Consider the following 18,904-nt stretch of genomic DNA (forward strand, 5'->3'; position numbering starts at 1 on the left):
CAGGGACTACTGTGCCATCAGAGATTAAATAAACGCACAGGATGGTGTGCTCTTCAGGAGCCAGCGCGTCATCATTCCGAAAGCTATGCGTCCGGAAAAGCTGAGGAGGATCCACTGCAATCATGTGGGTGACGAAGCATGCTACAGACATGCCCGCGATACATTGTACTGGCCTGGCATGTAAGGGGAAGTCAAAGACTATGTACAGCAGTGCTCTGTGTGTAACGAGTATGCGCATGAGCAACAGAAAGAGACCATGATGTCACACCCACTCCCCACGCGTCCATGGCAGCTGGTAAGCATGGACTTGTACAGCTACGTAGCACAGAACTTTTTGCTTGTGGTGGACCACTTCTCTGACTTTTGGGAGATCGACCTGTTCCCTGACTTGTCGGCCAACATCACGATCCGACGAATCAAGGCACAGTTTGCACGTTATGGCGTCCCGGACAGAGCAATTTCGGATGAGGGGAGCCAGTTTGCGTACAGTGAGTTCCGGGCATTTTCGAGGGAGTGGGGCTTCGAACACGTCATGTCCTCACCGCGGCACCCTAAAACTAATGGCAAAGCGGAATCGGCAGTAAAGATTGTGAAGGGCCTGTGCAAAAAGGCTGACCGTGCCAAGGAGGACACCTGGAAGGCCATTCTGCATTGGTGAAACATGCCCACTGACGGCATGCATTGCAGCCCAGCACAGCGACTCATGTCATGAAGGCTGAGAACCCTTCTTCCGGTGGCCGACCAGCTACTTGCACCTCAGGTCATCACAGGGGTTCCCGACAAGCTGAGGGGGAAGCATCAGGCGGCGAAGCTAGTGTGTGACAAAGCGGTGAGGGATCTGCCGGAGCTGAATGTCAGCCTGCCCATCAGGCTCCCGGGAGACAGGACGGGCAGATGGAGGCGAGGGGTGTGCCTGCAGCAGTTGGGACTCCGGTCCTATCTGGTCGACGTGGAGGGGACAACATATCGACGCAACAGAATTGATCTTCGACCGGCTGAGGCGACCCCTGCCCAACCGCTGGCTCGACCAGGATTGACCCCAGAACAGCCTGCGAATGGAAGCGGCAACGGAGGCGGCTTTGGCGGAGCCGGGGAGTCTCCACTGTCTTCACCTGCCCCAAGGTCACCGCCGTCTTCTCCGCAGGCCAGAGACACACCACGCCACGTGCTATAGGGCCGGGCCTTCTCCCGAAGTGGGAGGCTGATTAAGCCTCCTGACAGTCTTGACCTCTAGGTCACACATGGACTGTGACACACACACACTGACACACACTCGAATACGGCATGCAAGGACTGGGTGCACTCTCAAACACACGTGGACTGTGAATTCTGTTGAAAGAAAAAAAAGGAAGTAAGTGATGAAACAAACAAAATAAGTGATGTTCTGATTTATTGTGATTTTGATGACAGGTGTGTTTTTATCCTGCTACTATGTAGTGTCACGTTCTATGATCATATATTTGATATCTGATATTTGATGTTGAACCAGGTATTGCTATCTGAGGTTGAATATGGTGTAACTAATATATTGTTGGTTTACAGTTGATTTACAGGCAGCATTGTTCCAGTGTGGATACTTTACTAAAGGAAGGGAGACGTTACAGGGTGATTGTATTGACATACTGCGCTACCCTGTGGCAGCCACAGAGCCCTCACCTATAATAAGCCCGTGTCACGTGTGCTTACTCCAGTTGTATGTCCTACTTGCAGCGTGAATACACGGTACTGAGACATAGCTGGACTCTTGTCTTCCTTATCATGCACCACACGTTATAACAATCACTTCCTAAAGTGATTCGTTCTTTTTTCAGTTCATATGACTTCAACCAGTAGGTGTCGGTAATGCGCATTGAAGCTGGTGCCACCTCGCCGGAAAACAAAACGAAGAAGAAAGCGACGTAACTTCCCGTTCACGAACGAGTCGTGAATTGCATTTCCCGTTCACCAACGAACGGATCGATGAGTAAACGAGTCAGTGAGTGATTTGCATTTCCAGTTCATCGCGAGAACGGATCAGTGTGGGAACGAGGCAACGAGTGAACTGCCTTCCCGTGCATGAACGGATCAGTCAGTGAACATGTTGCGTTTTCTGGCGTAAACTATGTAAGTCAGAATGTAGATTTATGATTTACTTCTCGTAGTTTTTAAACAACGTGTGTGCATATATATGCCTGAATGTTTTTATCCAATATATCTACTGCAATTTCACATTGCTGGTTTGAAATTTACTTTTAACATTATTATTATTATTATTTTAATAAACATTTATGTTAAAACTTGTCTGGTGTTTTATTCCTTGTTTTTATATTCGCCAATCAAAACATAAATGTCGGCATAACGGGGTTTTTTTTCAACCTTTTATTCGAACACAAACACATTCGGTATAATAACACCATCAACTACAACCCAACAAATACAAAATTAAAACATCAATGTCGGCATAACGCAGGGGTGTCAAACTCATTTTTTTCGCGAGCCGCATTGTAGTCAAAGCTTCTTTGGGAGGACCATTATGACTGTCAACCCAAATCAATGTATGAGCACCTCATATTATATATACAGTAAAAGCTACAAAACAAACTGACAAATAACTCGTTTTCAAATCAGACGAGTAAAAACTGGTCACATTTTAAAAACATATATTACTAAAAGTGAAGACAATTTGCAATTTTAGTAATGACACGAATTTGATGCACAATTTGTCTTCAGGGGGAACACAAAATGAATTGGCAGGCCGTATCTAGCCCCTGGGCCTTGAGTTTGAGACCTGTGATTTAAACCCTAGTTTGAAACCCTAACTCTAGTATGAACCCTAAAACCCTAGCTCGAGCTTTAAACCCTACTTTGAAACTCTAACCCTAGCTTTAAACCCTATTTTAAAACTGTAACCCTAGCTTTAAACCCTATTTTGAAACCCTAACCCTAGTATGAAACCCTACTTTGAAGCCCTAACCCTAGGTTTAACCCTACTTTGAAACCCTAACTCTAGTATAAAACCCTGCTTTGAAACCCTAACCCTAGTTTGAAACCCTAGTTTGAAATCCTAACCATAGCTTTAAACCCATGTTTGAAACCATCACCCAGTGGTTCTTAACCTGGGTTTGATTGAACCCTAGGGGTTCGGTGAGTCAGTCTCAGGGGTTCGACAGAGCCTCCACTGAGGAGGTCCGAACAAACCTGATTTATTGTGTAAATTCTGATTTACCAGTATGTAATTTGTTGTGAGTTCATGCATTGTGTTGGTTTTGTTCTTTGAACAAGGTGGCTCATTTTGTGCACCATTAAAAAAAAAAATGTCTGGAATTTAACAAAAAAAAAATCACTAACGAGGAGTTCGGTGAATGCGCATATGAAACTGGTGGGGTTCGATACCTCCAACAAGGTTAAGAACCACTGCCATAACCCTAGCTTTGAACCCTACTTTGAAACCCTAACTCTAGTATGAATTGTTTGGTGTACATGAGTTGTTTCCACGGGATGTTGTAATATAGAGAAAAATGTGTGCGTTGCCATTGTCGACATTACCCTGTGTTTACTTGATTGTTTTTTGGCTGGTATATTGTGAAGTGTATTGCTTAGTCGTGTGTGTTTTTGAAGTTAAAAACAAACAAACAAACAAACAAACAAAAACGGATCAGTGTATGTGTGTGTGTGTGTGGGGGGGGCGATTCGTTGAACGATTCGTTTGAACGAATCTTTTGAGTGAACTGATTGTTAAGATTCAGTTCACTTAAAAGAACTGGAATGCACATCACTATCTCCCAGTTCAAAGGAGCGTTCAAGTATACTTTTCGTAGTTAGAAATCAGAATAGACTGACTTTCGACTACCTCGACAGCATTGTGTGACGTCATCAGCTTGCGACTGAATCAATTTAAGTGCGACGAACAACGGCGCTCCACGTGAATTGGTGTGAAAATGGCGGCGCATCAGGAGCTTGAGATACAGTTGGCACAAAAGTTAGCGTCAAACGAAAAGCCTATTCGAACTAAAGCTTTGAAAAAGTTGAAGAAGTACATATATGTCAGATCACAGAAAGCGACAGGTAAGCCATCCGCGTATTGAGCGCTAAATTTGATTTAGAAACGTGCTCGAACTATTCACAAAGAATGCGAATTATGAAGAATGCGTTGCCCAGTGTTTTGAAAATAGTCACGACAAGGTTACTTTACAATGTCCTAGATCAGTTATTAATCGAAACATTCCATCCTGCCGCGTTAACTTTAACGTTTTAAAGTGTGAGAAACGGGTTTACAATTAATAGCAGAGAAAAAGTTTAACTCAATAATTGTAGACATCAAAAACTTCTTGCTATGTGCTCGTAATTTCATTTTGAATTAATGGAATTTTAATTCCCCTAACATGCAACGTAACGGTGACGACTCAAAACGTAAGCTAGCGCAAGCGTGACAAGCTCCTTTATTACGTCTCACAGCTTCATGTGCTGCAGATATCTGGAGTCATTTTTCATACAATAAATCATGAATCATATACCAGGTATTATGATCTGATCATGTTTACTTTTACCATTCACCTGTAATGTTTGTCAAAACTGCAAATATTTTTAAATTAATTGTAGGTCTGTGTCAAAGCTGGAATGGAATTGTTAACATTTTTAGGAACAATTTAAGACATACCTTTCATTGCAAGCATATTTCTTAACCTTTTATTAAATGTTGCTATTGCAAGAGAGAGAATTGTTTGGAGAAACAATAAATGTTTGGACAAACTTCTTTTTTTTCCATTACCTTCTTTTAAAAATGGTCTGGGGTAATATGTTTTAGATTTAAACATTCTTTGTATTTGAGTGGTGTATTAGAAAACTTGATATATTGGGCTAAAGGCAAGTACACACCTTTTATTCATTAAAACGTTCGAGATGAAACTGTGTGGCAAAATAGGAACAGCTGTCAATGTGTTTCATAGCACTTCAATGATTTGGCCTGAAAAAACTTGGTCCATTTTTTTTTTCCGCTTGAATCAATGAGTTCTTCACATTATCAATCTGGAAGCGCTCCACTATAATTGGCTTGGGAAAGGAGAAACAATTGAATGCAATACTTTAATATTATGGGCAATGTGGCAATTTGTGCAACCGAGCAAACTATTTTTTTGTCCAATATAAATTGATGAAAATCTGAAAGCAAGTTGAAGAAGTTTAAACAAACCTCTTTCTGTACAAACCTTAATTCCAGCGAAAAATGCACAAAGCAACTGTCGCTGCTCTTTTTCCAAAAGAAAATTGTGTGTAACTCTGTGAGAACAGAATTAATTGCAGCCTTCCATGCGTTCGTCCTTTGGGGTTGCCTGATATTTGTTTCCCCTGGCCTTGTTTTCACCACAGCGCATGTTCTGCCCCTAAACAAGCAACAAGTCTTGTGCGGACAAGACGTTTATAATTTTATTTTTATACACTATTCTACTTTTATATACTTATGTTATTGTATTTTAAACACTTTTCAAAACATTTTTAAAGTGTAAAGGTATCTGCTCTGCTCTCGCTGTGCTGGCCGGCTGATGCCCCCCTGCAGCCCAGCGCGAGGGCATCCGCACAAGACTTTTATAATTGTATGACGGGCAAACCGGACGATCCGATCAAGAGTGACAAGCAGACACGCAGTTCTACTCTGCTTTGCGATCGAGGAGCGGAGACGCGATAGTATGTGTAATGAAGGGCAAGTCTGAGGTGCTGCATGTTGACCAGACGGAGTGAATAAAGTCCAGGAGGCTGAGATAAAGTGTAGTTAGAACTGCTAAGCCAATCAGCTGCAAGGAGACGGATCAACATGTTCCCATTGGCCATTAGTGACTTGTTTGTCTGTTGTGAGCCATGTCTTGTCACCGTGGGATAGGGGGGAACGAAATTTCGGTTTCTTTGTGTGACTTTGGCATGTGGAGAAATTGACAATAAAGCTGACTTGGAAAGCCCCGAGCTCCAAGTGACAAAAAGCTGTGACCATCGGGGAGTCGCTGATGGTGTAGGGGTGCACTTACCTTTCTTGGTGTGTGTGTGTGTGTGTGTGTGTGTGTGTGTGTGTGTGTGTGTGTGTGTGTGTGTGTGTGTGTGTGTGTGTGTGTGTGTGTGTGTGTGTGTGTGTGTGTGTGTGTGTGTGTGTGTGTGTGTGTGTGTGTGTGTGTGTGTGTGGTTGTGTGGTTGTGTGGTTGTGTGGTTGTGTGTGTTTGTGTGTGGTTGTGTGTGTGTGTGTGTGTGTGTGTGTGTGTGTGGCTTAATGCGTTTACGAATGAAGCAGTGAGTTACTTTGTATGAAATACACCATATGAATGAAGCGGTCTTACTTTGCTTAAAACTAGACTCCCAGGCTTTTGCAACACTGGATTCACCTAGGCACTCCATCGGGTTTATTATATTCTGTGTCCAGATGGCTTTACTCGTGAAGAAATGCTCAAGCTGTGGAAAGGTCTGTTCTACTGCTTGTGGATGCAGGACAAACCACTCTTACAGGTATTTTTCTTTTATTCAAATTTTTTAAAATTTGGTTTAAGTGTTTTGAGTTCTTTGCTATCACACTTCAACTGGAGTTTATTGATCATGGACCAGAGAAGAGGTGATATAGCAACTCATCTTAAGCCATTGTTGCATACACTAGTGGTGTACCTGGCGTAAAATTTGTCATACAATAAGATCGTGAAAACAACAAAAAGACGTCAGACACCATAAAACATTAATACAATACAGAGTGTCATGCTAAGTCAATAATCCTAGATTAAATGTGTTTTAAAGTGTACCTGTGGTGTTCCCACATTGAGGTCTTGATGGCTGAAGGTTAGGGCTCTGTAATCATTTGAAATTCAATTGCAATAATCATTAAGAAATTAGCCGAATCAGAAAAAAACAATAGGCATTTATATGCAACTGTTCTTTATACAAGGAAGCTACACATATATATGAATTTGAAAACTTTTTGTTTTTAACATAAATTTTAGTTTCAAGATCTGTTTAGTCCAAAAGGTACTTGCTTATAGTTTTCTAAGGCATTTGTCTCAATATTTTTTACATTTAACCATTTTCGTGTTTTGTACCAAAAAATAAACGATCGTATAAACCATGAGAGCAATAGTCTGAAATCATCTACTTGTTAACCGGAGTTGAGTCGCAGAGGCAGCAGCTTCAACAGGAAAGCCCAGACCCTCTCTCCAGCCACTTTGTTAAGCTCATCCCTGAGAAGCCAAAGGCATGGTGGGAGACATGGTGTCCTGGGTCGTCCTCGGGCCCTCCTTCTAGTCGTACATACCTGGAACACCTCACACACTTCAGAAGGCATCCTTATCAGATGCCCAAACCACCTAAATTTGCCCTTCTCTACGCGGAGAATCAGTGGCTCGACTCCAAGTCCCTTCCGGATGACCAAGGTCCTCACCCTATCGCTAAAGGAGAGCCCGGACACCCTGCTGAGATATTGATTTCGGCCGCTTATATCCAGGATCTTGTTCCTACGGTCACGACCCATGGCCCGTGACCATAGGTGAGTGTAGAACGTAGACCGACTGGTAAATCATCCTCAGTAAATCATCAGAGACTGGTACAGAGTCCGCATCACAACAGATGCCGCACCCATCCGGCGGTCAATTTCCCTCTCCACCCCATACCCCCACTCGTGAACAAGACCCTGAGATACTTGAACTCCTCCACTTGGAGCAGAATCTCTGATGTGGAAAGGGTATTCCACCTTTTTCTAACTGAGGGACCATGGTCTCAGATTTGGAGGTGCTAATTTTCATCCCAGCCGCCTCACACAGCTGTGAACCGCTCCAGTGAGAGCTGGAGATCACGGCTTGATGAAGCCAGCAGCAGCACATCAACAAAAAGCAGAGATGCGATGCTTAGGTCACCAAACTGGACACCCTCAACACTGTTCTGTCCATGCATCTGTTACGAACAGGAGTCCAACTCATCTGAAACTAATCCAATAACTAATTACCGTATTTTTCGGACTGTAAATCGCGTATTTTTTTCATAGTTTGGGTGGGGGGGCGACTTAAATGTGAATTTTTTTCATACATTTTAAAAAATTAAAAAAAAGGGAAACCGCAATAAACGAACCGCGATGTAGCAAGGGATTACTGTAATTTGAATTTCAAGTGATGTCAGCAGCGCGGCGCGGCGTTTGTTTATATAAAGGACAAAGATTCGATCACAGCATGACGAAGATGATGAAGGGCCCCACGTACTACCAACATCATTAGCGGCTTTGTAAGTGACACGGAGGATGAAGAGTTTGAAGGCTTAAAGGATTTGGAGGGACACAGAAGGTTTGAAAAACTATTATGGCTTTTATGCATGCCCGGTCCTACTCTACGGAGCTCTCGTTCACCTCCGTGGATGGGAGTCGGGGGCCGGCGCTCGGCCGGGTGGCTGCCCGGGGACGGTGGATGGGACTCGGACATGGCTTTTACGCTCTTCGTTTCTGTTTATGTCACGTTAGCATACCTATCGTTTAGCCTGTTGCTCGTTCATGTCTGTTCTTGGTGTTGGATTTTGTCTAATAAATATCCCCTAAAATGCGACTTATACTCCGGAGCGACTTATGTTTTTTTTCACGTTATTGTGCATTTTATGGCTAATGCGACCTATATTCCGGAGCGACTTTTAGTCCGAAAAATACGGTAATGGCACCCTTTGCCATCTAGGCCTTAAATTCACGTTGCCTTTCTTAAATTAACAAAAAGCACAATTTTGTTCACAGGAGGAGCTTTCAAACTCTGTTTCCACACTGATTCACACTTTTCATGACGTTAATGGACGTAAGTAGATCCTATGTTGGCGTAATTCCATTTGCAAGTAAAAAATGAGAAAAGCCAGTTGTGAAGGTATGTTGTTTTCCACAGAACTATTATATCTGGAGTGCTCCCTTAAGACCTTCAAAAGAGAGTGGAATGGAATCGACCGACTGCGAATGGACAAGTATTTTCAGGTGTGTGCGCGTGAGCATGTGTGCATATATCACATTTGTTCCCTTATGGTGGACCTACTTCTCACATTACAGCTAATCCGCTTCATGTTCAGACAAGGCTTTGAAATGCTGAAGAGAAAAAACTGGGATAGCAGGTAACGTAAATATTCTTTTGCACAAATTCTGCTGTGTGTCATAACATTAAATTATATACATTATGCTCTTGATTTTTAGTGTGGTTGCAAGATTTCTGGAACTCTTTGCCACAGAGCTCCTGAACAGTGGCAATGATGCACCCGCTAGTCTGCTGCTTCATATCTTGGACCTTTTCTTGACAGAACTGGCAGCTGTGGGTTCATCAGAGGTAAGGTTATGATCAAAATGAGTTATTTGGCACATGGAGGGGAAGCGAGACTTTGGTTGTTGACCAATTTTTTTATGTCCTTGAAGGCATTTCACGAAATAGAAAATAATGCAAGTAGATATGATACAGTAACACAGTAATGGTTACTGGCCTCATCATAGCATTCACACAGCCCATCACTCACGTTATCAATCCATCCTTTTCACAAAATATGTACGCAAGCATTTGGAAATCATCTGTTTCCATTTTTAAAAGTGGTGACCCCCAATTCCATGGCAAACTACCCATCAGTCTCAAATACAGTCAAACCTCGGTTTTCGACTACAATCCGTTCCAGAAGGCATTTCGAGAAACGAACCGGTCGAATTCCGAATCTATTTTTCCCATAACAAATAGACTTTAAAAAAAAAAAAAAAAAAAAAAAAAAGCCTTTTTTAAGCATTTTTTCATTTGGGCAATTTTGTCCGATCGCGCAACCGCAGTGCACCGCCGAACGCGCAACCGTAGCGCACCGCCGTCCGTGCAACTGCGGTGCAGGTAAAGGAGCGCGCCGAAGCTATCAATCAAACAGCATACACATGAAACAAACCACGTTCAGACAAACGGCACAACAGTAGACAGTAGTGATAATGAAATGTATACAGACAAACTTCGGTTTTCGACCACAATCCGTTCCAAAGGCGGTTCGAGAAGTGAATCGGTCGAATTCCGAATCTCTTTTTCCCATTACAAATAATGGAAAAAAATGTAATCCGTTCCAAGACAAAAAAACGCCTTTTTTAAGCATTTTTTCATTTGCGCATTTTTGGCCGATCGCGCAACTGCAGCGCACCGCCGAACGCGCAACCGTTGCGTGCCGCCGACAGCGCAACTGCACTGCGTTGGTCGCATTATTGTGACAGGGCCGTCGCTGAAATTTAGAAAATATTTTTAAAGTACCGTATTTTCCGGACTATAAGTCGCTCCAGAGTATACGTCGCACCAGCCATAAAATGCCCCAAAAAGTGAAAAATAACATATATAAGTCGCTCCGGAGTATAAGTCGCATTTTGGGGGCAATTTATTCGACAAAATCCCACACCAAAAACAGTCATGAACGAGCAACAACAGGCTAAACGATAGCAACAACAGGATAAATGATAGGTATGCTAACGTGACAAACACAAACAAAGAGCTGAGAACGGGCCTGACGTAACATATAGAGTGATTGAGGACAACTATTACATGAATAACATGTTTATAAAACCATCAGTGTCACTCCAATTCATTAAATAGCAACAACAGGCTAAACGATAGGTATGCTAACGTGACAAACTCAAACAAAGAGCTGAAAACGGGCCTTACGTAACATATAGCGTGATTAAGGACAACTATTACATGAATAACATGTTTATAAAACCATCAGTGTCACTCCAATTCATTAAATAGCAACATCAGGCTAATCGCTAGGTATGCTAACGTGACAAACTCAAAGAGCTGAGAACGGGCCTGACGTAACATATAGAGTGATTAAGGACAACTATTACATGAATAACATGTTTATAAAACCATCGGTGTCACTCCAATTCATTAAATAGCAACAACAGGCTAAACCAGTGGTTCCCAAAGTGGGCGGTGGGGCGGTGGAAAGATCTGGGGGGGCGGTGAGGACGAAGGGGGCGGTAGGGGGCGGCAGTCCGAAGTCAGAAGTTGAAGGGGGCGGGAGGGGGGCGGCAGTCCGAAGTCAGAAGTTCGAACGTTTGTTTGACGACACGTGCAGTAGGACGAGTCAGTCGACAGGGGGGGGGGATCGGGACGACGATTTGTACACATGTCGACGGGGGGCGCTAGGAATTCACTGGGGAGCCAAGGGGGCGCTAGTCTGAAAAAGTTTGGGAACCACTGGGCTAAACGATAGGTATGCTAACGTGACAAACACAAACAAAGAGCTGAGAACGGACCTGACGTAACATATAGAGTGATTAAGGACAACTATTACATGCATAACATGTTTATAAAACCATCGGTGTCACTCCAATTCATTAAATCCATCGATCGTTCTTTGTCAACAATTGGTGCGCACGGCTGAGGGCGCTTGCACTTCAAAATATTCCACAGGCTCATATAACGATAGATAAACTATATTTCAATTAACTATAATACAAGCCAATAATATTATCAAACCATCCGTGCACTTTAATTCCATTAAATCCATCGATCAAATTCCTCGTTCTTTGTCAACATCGCCGCGCGTGCGCCCTGACGTCAGCCTCGTCTTTATTCCACAGATCTACTATATAACTATATTGTAGCGTTAAAGTACAAGGATAGACGTGGGTTTGGTAAACGGCTCTTTATTAAACAAAACAAACTTCCAAGCGTGTGGCGGCGTGGACTTCCAGACAGACTGGGCATGCGTAATGGCCATGTCCGAGCCCCGCGCACCGTTCGCGGACAGCCACTCGGCCGAGCGCCGGCCCCCGACTCAGTAGAGTAGGACCGGGCGTGCGTAAAAGCCATAATAGTTTTTCAAACCTTCTATGTCACTCCAAATCCTTAATTCCTTCAAACTCTTTGTCCTCCGTGTCACTTAGAAATGATCACCGCTCATGATGCCGGGAGTCCTTATGTGGGCACATTTGTATGTAAACAACCGCCGCGCCGCGCTACTGACGTCACTTGAAATAGTAATCCATTGGTACATCACGGTTCTCCAAACTTTCTTTCTGTTGCTCGATTACGGTTTTCAGCTGCATATTTTACAACTTGAAGTTTGTAACCTGCAAAATATGAGTTTTTTTGGTGCCATTTTTCTTAAGCCCACCCAGTTGATGAGTCACGGCCGACGGTGAAATTTTGAGCGCCCTCATCCAGTTTCGTCTGAAAATATAATTTTTTTTGGTTGTTTTATCAAAGTCAAAGTCTGCTTTATTGTCGTTTTTTTTTTTTTTTTTTTTTTTTAAATATACTAAGACACACAAAGAGATTGAAATAACGTTTCCACTATCCCTCTGTGAGATAGTACACATATGCATACAAGCAACACAAAAAAAAAGAAGGCACAAACAATGAATAAATAAGAGTGTTGAATAAATGATAAATAAACAAATAATAATAAATAATAATAAATATAAGAGGAGCAAAAATGGAGCAAGTGTACATACAGCAGACAGTGGACTTGGATATGGTGCTTTAAAGTGTTAATTGCTTTATTTGATGTTTTCTCTATTTTTTATGTTTTGAATATGTTCAAGATAAAGATATAAAAGCATGTGAAGTGATCAACTATACTAAAAATAACATGGGAAGTGGTCAACTATACTTGTAAGTGATGTCTTAATGATCAAGTAAAAATTTGTGAAAATTTGTTCTGGTGAACAAGATGGACGAACTGCTGCTCCTCACTTCAAGGAACACGGACTTCAGCAGATCCGCCGCGCTGTGTTTTGTTGAAACGTGGCTTAGCGAACGAACCCCCCACCACGCCATGGAGTTAGCTGGGTTTCGGCTAACGCGTGCAGATCGCAGCGCGGAGCTCTCCGGAAAATCAAAGGGAGGTGGTCTCTGTTTCTACATTAATGAACGTTGGTGTACCAATCTATAAGTCGCTCCTGAGTATAAGTCGCCCCCCCCACCCAAACTATGAAAAAAAACGCGACTTATAGTCCGGAAATTACGGTACTGATGTACTTTCCAAAATTTAAGTGGACCTCAGTGTGCAGGGAGCTTAATTTGGTCCAATCGCGCAACCGCAGCGAGCCGGGCACTCACTGTCGCATTGCTTTAAGAGTGTCTTTAAGTTTTAGGATGGATGTACTGCTCCCGCTTGCTTTCTTTGGAGGCATGATTAGGGGTTAACACAATCCTCAAAGTAACGAAAATACAATAATGAACGGAGTCAGTCGGCATCCGGGCTGCGTGGTCGGGTTTTCTCGGGTCCTTTCGGCTCATCGCGCGAGGTTCGACCTCCGAGTTTTGTTTGACAACCGTTGCAAAAAAATCTCGAATTTTTCGTTCGAATTCCGATTTGTTTGAGAACCGGGACCTTCGAAAACCGAGGTTTGACTGTATTGCTGAAAAACTGGTCGCAAACCAAATTAAGTAATTTAAAAACAACATCCTATGCTGTTCAACCTATGCAGTAGGGCTGGGTATCATGGCCAATTTCCTAAATCGATTTGATTTCCATTCTGAAGGTTCTAAATCGATGAATTGCCATTCGATTCAATTAGATTAGGGTCGAATCGATTCAATCTGCTCTTAATGAAAATAGCTCACCTTTGTTGAAAAATACACGACAATTTTACTCGTCAGGTTTCAGGTGAAAACTTGAATTAAACTTGACAGTTCACATTAACTGTAAAAAAGATTTCAGTCTGAAATGTGCAAGTGACTGTACATTAACGACAGATTGTATAAAGGCATTGTTTCAGTGCAAAGTATTGTCAACAAAAGTAAAAAAGTAAAAAATTTCTCAAGACCAATTTTGTTACTTTTGTTAATTTGACTGTTCACACTTTGACTGTAAACAAAACTGTCTAATCTCAGTAGTGCAATTGAAAATGTACTGCAAATTGCATTGTTGAAGTGAAAAATATTAACATCCATCCATCCATCCATCCATCTTCTTCCGCTTATCCGGGGTCGGGTCGCGGAGGCAGCAGCCTTAGGAGGGACTCCCAGACTTCCCTCTCCGCAGCCACTTCATCCAGCTCATCCCGGGGCATCCCAAGACGTTCCCAGGCCAGCTGAGAGACATAGTCTCTCCAGCGCGTCCTGGGTCGTCCCCGGGGTCTCCTACCGGTGGGACATGCCCGAAACACCTCCCCAGGGAGGCGTCCAGGAGGCATCCTGATGAGATCCCCGAGCCACCTCATTTGGCTCCTCTCAACGTGGAGGAGCAGCGGCTCTACTCCGATTCTCTCCCGGATAACCAAGCTTCTCACCTTATCTCGAAGGGAGAGCCCGGACACCCTGCAGAGGAAACTCATTTCGGCGCTTGTATCCTGGATCTCGTTCTTTCGGTCACGACCCATAGCTCGTGACCATAGGTGAGGGTAGGAGCATAGATCGACCTGTAAATTGAGAGCTTTGCCTTTTGGCACAGCTCTCTCTTCACCACGACAGACCGGTACAGAGTCTGCATTACTGCCGACGCTACACCAATCCACCTGTCGATCTCGCGCTCCAACCTGCCCTCACTCGTGAACAAGACCCCAAGATACTTGAACTCCTCCACTTGGGTCAGGATCTCATCCCCGATCCGGAGAGGGCATTCCACCCGTGGACCATGGACTCCGATTTGGAGGTGCTGACCCTCATCCCGACCGCTTCACACTCGGCTGCGAACGGCTCCAGTGAGAGCTGGAGATCACGGCTTGAAGAAGCCAACCCTCAATGGGAATGAATCCGACTTACTGCCGGAAATGCGGACCAAACTCTGGCAGCGGTGATACAGGGACCTTATCAGTTGGCTCGGCACCCCGTACTCCCGAAGCACCCTCCACAGAACTTCCCGAGGGACACGGTCGAACGCCTTCTCCAAGTCCACAAAACACATGTGGACTGGTTGGGCGAACTCCAATGCCCCATCGAGGATCCTGCCGAGGGTGTAGAGCTGGTCCACTGTTCCACGGCCAGTAAAATAATATTAACACAAATCTAAAAGGTAAATTAATCTCAAGGCAAATTCTGTTACTTTTTTAAATTTGACAGTTCACACTTTGACTGGAAACAAAACTGTCTTATCTCAACAGCGCAAAGGATTTTGCATAAATTAAAATTTGCAATAGCCTTTACCTTTATGGCCCGTGGAGACTCGGATGGTAACGTTAGTACGTCCCTCAATTTCTTTTGTTTTGCCCCTGGCGGCTTGTTGTCGGACGTCAACGTACTAGTGTGGTACCTTGTCAAGTGGCTTCTGAAGTTTGTAGTGTTACTGCAATAACTGAGCTCCGCATATCTTGCACACCACCTTGGATCTATCGTGCTCATTGTCCTTTGTTGTTTTAAATGCGAAATTTATCCAAACATCAGACTTCAGCTGGGACGACTTGCTGAGTGGTGTTTTACCTGCCTCCGCCATTTTGTGAATTCGCACTTGATTGTCTTCACGCATTACGTTATCACGCACGAGACTGCTGCGGGCCTCTGGCAGAAAAATATTTCTTCAGTGTGCACCATGGGTGTATTACAATTATCGATTTAATGTCCTAGCCGCAGCGTCACTGGAGAGACGACCTACATTTTACATTATTTTCTAGTCTTTTAGTCCACTTTTTGGAGTTTACTTTTCTTTGTAAATTGCGGACAGTCAATCCCTGCCATTGAGTGAGTTCACAGCGTCGCTGATGTGTCATTAACACCTGGAATGTATGTGCAACAGGAAGTCCCAATGATGTGGCACACGCCACCTTGCACTGCAGTCATCAAGTCCAGAACCATCCTGTTTTGCAAGACCATTAGTCCAATAGCCTGAATCTCTGTTTTGTCCATCATTGACTTGCATCGAGAGAGATTCAGAAAAGATTGGAAACGATAGTTCAGTGTCTCGATGAAGAGTGATTGTTTTCCAACTCCGATCCAAGGAATGACTTTGTCTCCGACGGACCACACTTTGTGGCTGTCAGGGACATTCGCACCCCAGACGGGGTAATGTGGTTTAAAGGCTGCAACAGCTCTGTGTCGGCGTCCAGAAGGGTTGTGTGCTGTCGTCAGCTGATGATGTTGGATCCTGTAGATGTGGTCGGTCCCCCACACTGGTGCACACACCCGTGTCCAGTTGGCGGGCAGCATCGGACAACTCTTGTGACCACAAAGCCACAAGCCATTCTGAATGAAGTTGGTCCCGTCCGATGGTGCAGCCATGTTGGTAGGAGAGCCCTTACGCCTTAAAATGGCTCTCCTGGCACTCAGCGATGATGTCCAAAGCTCCCATCCAGTTTCCTCCTGGAGAGCAGTCATTAATGCATTCGTGGGTTTCATTTTCTCGGATGAAACACGTGTAGTCCATTCCAGGTAGCCTTTTTGTTTAGGCCACTTGTGGCATCTATCGTCTTTCAACAGTCACATTGAGATTAATCCAAAAGAGTTCGATCACAGGTTCCTTTCTGTGAGTCCAGGGCGGTAGGGGTAGCATCACTGACTATGACAGCACGGTGTTGAAATCCAACCTCTCCCACAGAGGTCATGCATTTCACTTCAGTCATTGTTCTGGCCTCCAGGTGAACTTGCGTGGAGGAAGGGGGTGAGTTTGGAACACACATAGCATCCCTCCTGTGTGTGGGATCTCACAGTGAACTTTACATACTGATACCAAGTGTTGGTTTCGTATGGTCATCTGGGGTACCATGATCAGTCCTCAAAAATCTCATCATGTGACCATCTTTTTCCATGGTTGACATTGTCAATTGGTCTATTCAGATGAGCCCATAGACCAGGGGTGGGCAATTCCGGTCCTCGTGGGCCGGTGTCCTGCATGTTTTATAGGTCTCCCTGCTGCAACACACCTGATTCAAATGATCATGACTGTTATCCAGCTTCTGCAGAACTTTCTAATTATCTGACCATTTGAATCAGGTGTGTTGCAACAGGGTGACATAGAAAACATGCAGGACACCGACCCTTGAGGACCGGAATTGCCCACCCCGGCCATAGACCATAGCACGCTTCAACCACAACGCAGCAGAGGATCCACCTGGCATGTGGAGCCCCGTTGCTACTAGGATTGCAGCGACACTGGTGTATCCTATTGCCTGTCAGAGTGGGGATCGTTGAATTCTTCACCAACATTGAGATGCCCCACCCTAAACGATGAGGCCCCTTTGTAGTCAGACTTTCCCACCACTCCGAAAATGAGGTCCAGCACTCTCTGTAACTTCCAGTGGGTGGGGTGAATCCAGCTGGGCCTTCCAGCAATGTTCTGTGCAGTGGGGGTAGTCAGCAAGACTTGGAATGGCCCCTCCCATCATGGCTGGCCCAGTTTGTCCTTTTTGACGACCTTCATGTCGTCCCAGTCTCCCGGCTTGGAGCGGTTGTTGACCTGTGGGGAAGAAAGATCAGGCAGCAGTAAATTTGCATTTGACACATCTTTCAGATTGAGTGCTCTGATCATGCTATCTGCCAAGGACTGTTCTTCGTCTGCTTTTTGCAAATTCATTGTATCATTCACTAGTCAATTTTATTATCCTTTTGAACTGGGCAAATAGGAGTGTTTGCGAAAAGAGTTTGAACACTTCCTAATGATTCCTCCTGACCGAAGACCATTTATGACAGGGGCTATCCCATTTACTGCCTCCTGTTTTAAAGGAGATTCTCTGATCTTGGTTACTGGAGGAATGGACCGTAAGTCCTGTAGTAGATGGTTCCTTTTCTTATCAGTTAAACAAATGTTGATTAGTCAGGGAAGCGCATAAGCGCGTGGCCTTCCAACAGCTACACCACTTCCCCATAGCTTCTTTAGTCACTTTTCAATCATCTTCCGATTGCTTCAAGCAAAGGTTTGAAAAGCTTGAAAAAATTTTAACTCAATGGTATGACGCCAAATGTATTAGAGAATCTATATGTCGTAAAGTGTTGTATTATTACTGTCTTTCACTATCCGTCCTACTCCCTCCCTTCTTCTGAGGCTTGGCGACGCCCACGCCTCACACCTTGACAAACGTTTTGGGAGCATGTGTTCTTTACTACATATGATTCTATCATAATTTAATTTGACTTTCTTTCCAAAACGTTTCTCAGTTTCCCAGTTCACACATGTTCTGCATGTGTTACTGGTTCTCCAGTTTTTTGTCTCTAGTTATCAAACCAAAAGCAACTTTTTTTTCTTAGCATTTAACTTACTCAAAATCACTCTTTCTTCAAAGGTTTTCTACTAATTTTCCATAGTAGTCTCCAACAACTGAAACCATTCAACCTGTATTTTCCTTTCATTCAGACAATCATTCATCCTTGCTCATTTGCATATCACACACAGTCTCCAAAAAGGAGTCTTTCTATCACCCAATTTATCCACGCTCTCCACACAACATTCATATATTATTCTCAACTCAAGGTTCCTGATAGAACAATCCACCAATACAAAAAAAAACTAAACACAAAAAAGCTGCTGGCAAATTAATCAGAATTTTTTTCCTTGTTTTTAAATTTAAAGAACTCAATCTCTCGGATCTAACTCATGTAGAAGTTTGTATAATCTTGAAACACAACCAATCAATTATTCCTATTAAATCAAGCATTGCAATGTCTTAAATTCACACTTTTGCTTCATCCAATTCCCTGAAAACATTTCTCTGTCTTTCGAATTTGTCTTCAAGGTGAGACACTAATGAGCACTAGTGTGAACCAGTTTCTGCCTGCAGATTTCTTTCTTTTTCTATCTTTTTTATTTTTCAAAATTCTTTCTGTTTTGCAGTGCAAATTGGATAGACCAAAGGCTAGCAAATTTCTTTGCACTAAAAGTTTAGCCAATTTCATCGTTTCAACACATACGCACACACATGCACAGCTCTCGCGCGCGAGGGGTGGGGGCCCGGCACCAATGATTCGTCACAGGCTGGCCAGTTCCTGCAGTCGATCATGAAGCTGGTCCCGCCCACGCACGCGAGGACAGCACATTCTAATTCTTTATTTATCTTTTAGAAGCAAGTTGT

At 43.7% G+C, this 18,904-nt stretch overlaps 1 protein-coding gene across 2 annotated transcripts in view; it reads left to right on the plus strand.

Moving 5' to 3' along the window:
* The first annotated feature begins 3,828 nt into the window (after positions 1-3,828).
* The window catches only part of rrp1 (ribosomal RNA processing 1), a 65,005-nt gene continuing 49,929 nt past the window's right edge, over positions 3,829-18,904 (plus strand). The window contains exons 1-6 of one of the 2 annotated variants that reach the window (XM_088383298.1): positions 3,829-4,044; positions 6,380-6,462; positions 8,705-8,762; positions 8,847-8,932; positions 9,005-9,066; positions 9,146-9,275. In XM_088383298.1, the coding sequence (XP_088239424.1) occupies positions 3,918-4,044; positions 6,380-6,462; positions 8,705-8,762; positions 8,847-8,932; positions 9,005-9,066; positions 9,146-9,275 (546 nt within the window). In that variant the 5' untranslated portion in view covers positions 3,829-3,917. Of the gene's footprint in view, positions 4,045-6,379; positions 6,463-8,188; positions 8,271-8,704; positions 8,763-8,846; positions 8,933-9,004; positions 9,067-9,145; positions 9,276-18,904 lie in introns of those variants that run through there. The other variant, XM_088383299.1, reaches the window with a different exon arrangement.

The sequence above is a fragment of the Syngnathus floridae genome, chromosome 8 (genome assembly GCF_059516105.1).
Source record: "Syngnathus floridae isolate MCC-2025c chromosome 8, RoL_Sflo_1.0, whole genome shotgun sequence".
NCBI classification, from domain to species: Eukaryota; Metazoa; Chordata; class Actinopteri; order Syngnathiformes; family Syngnathidae; genus Syngnathus; species Syngnathus floridae.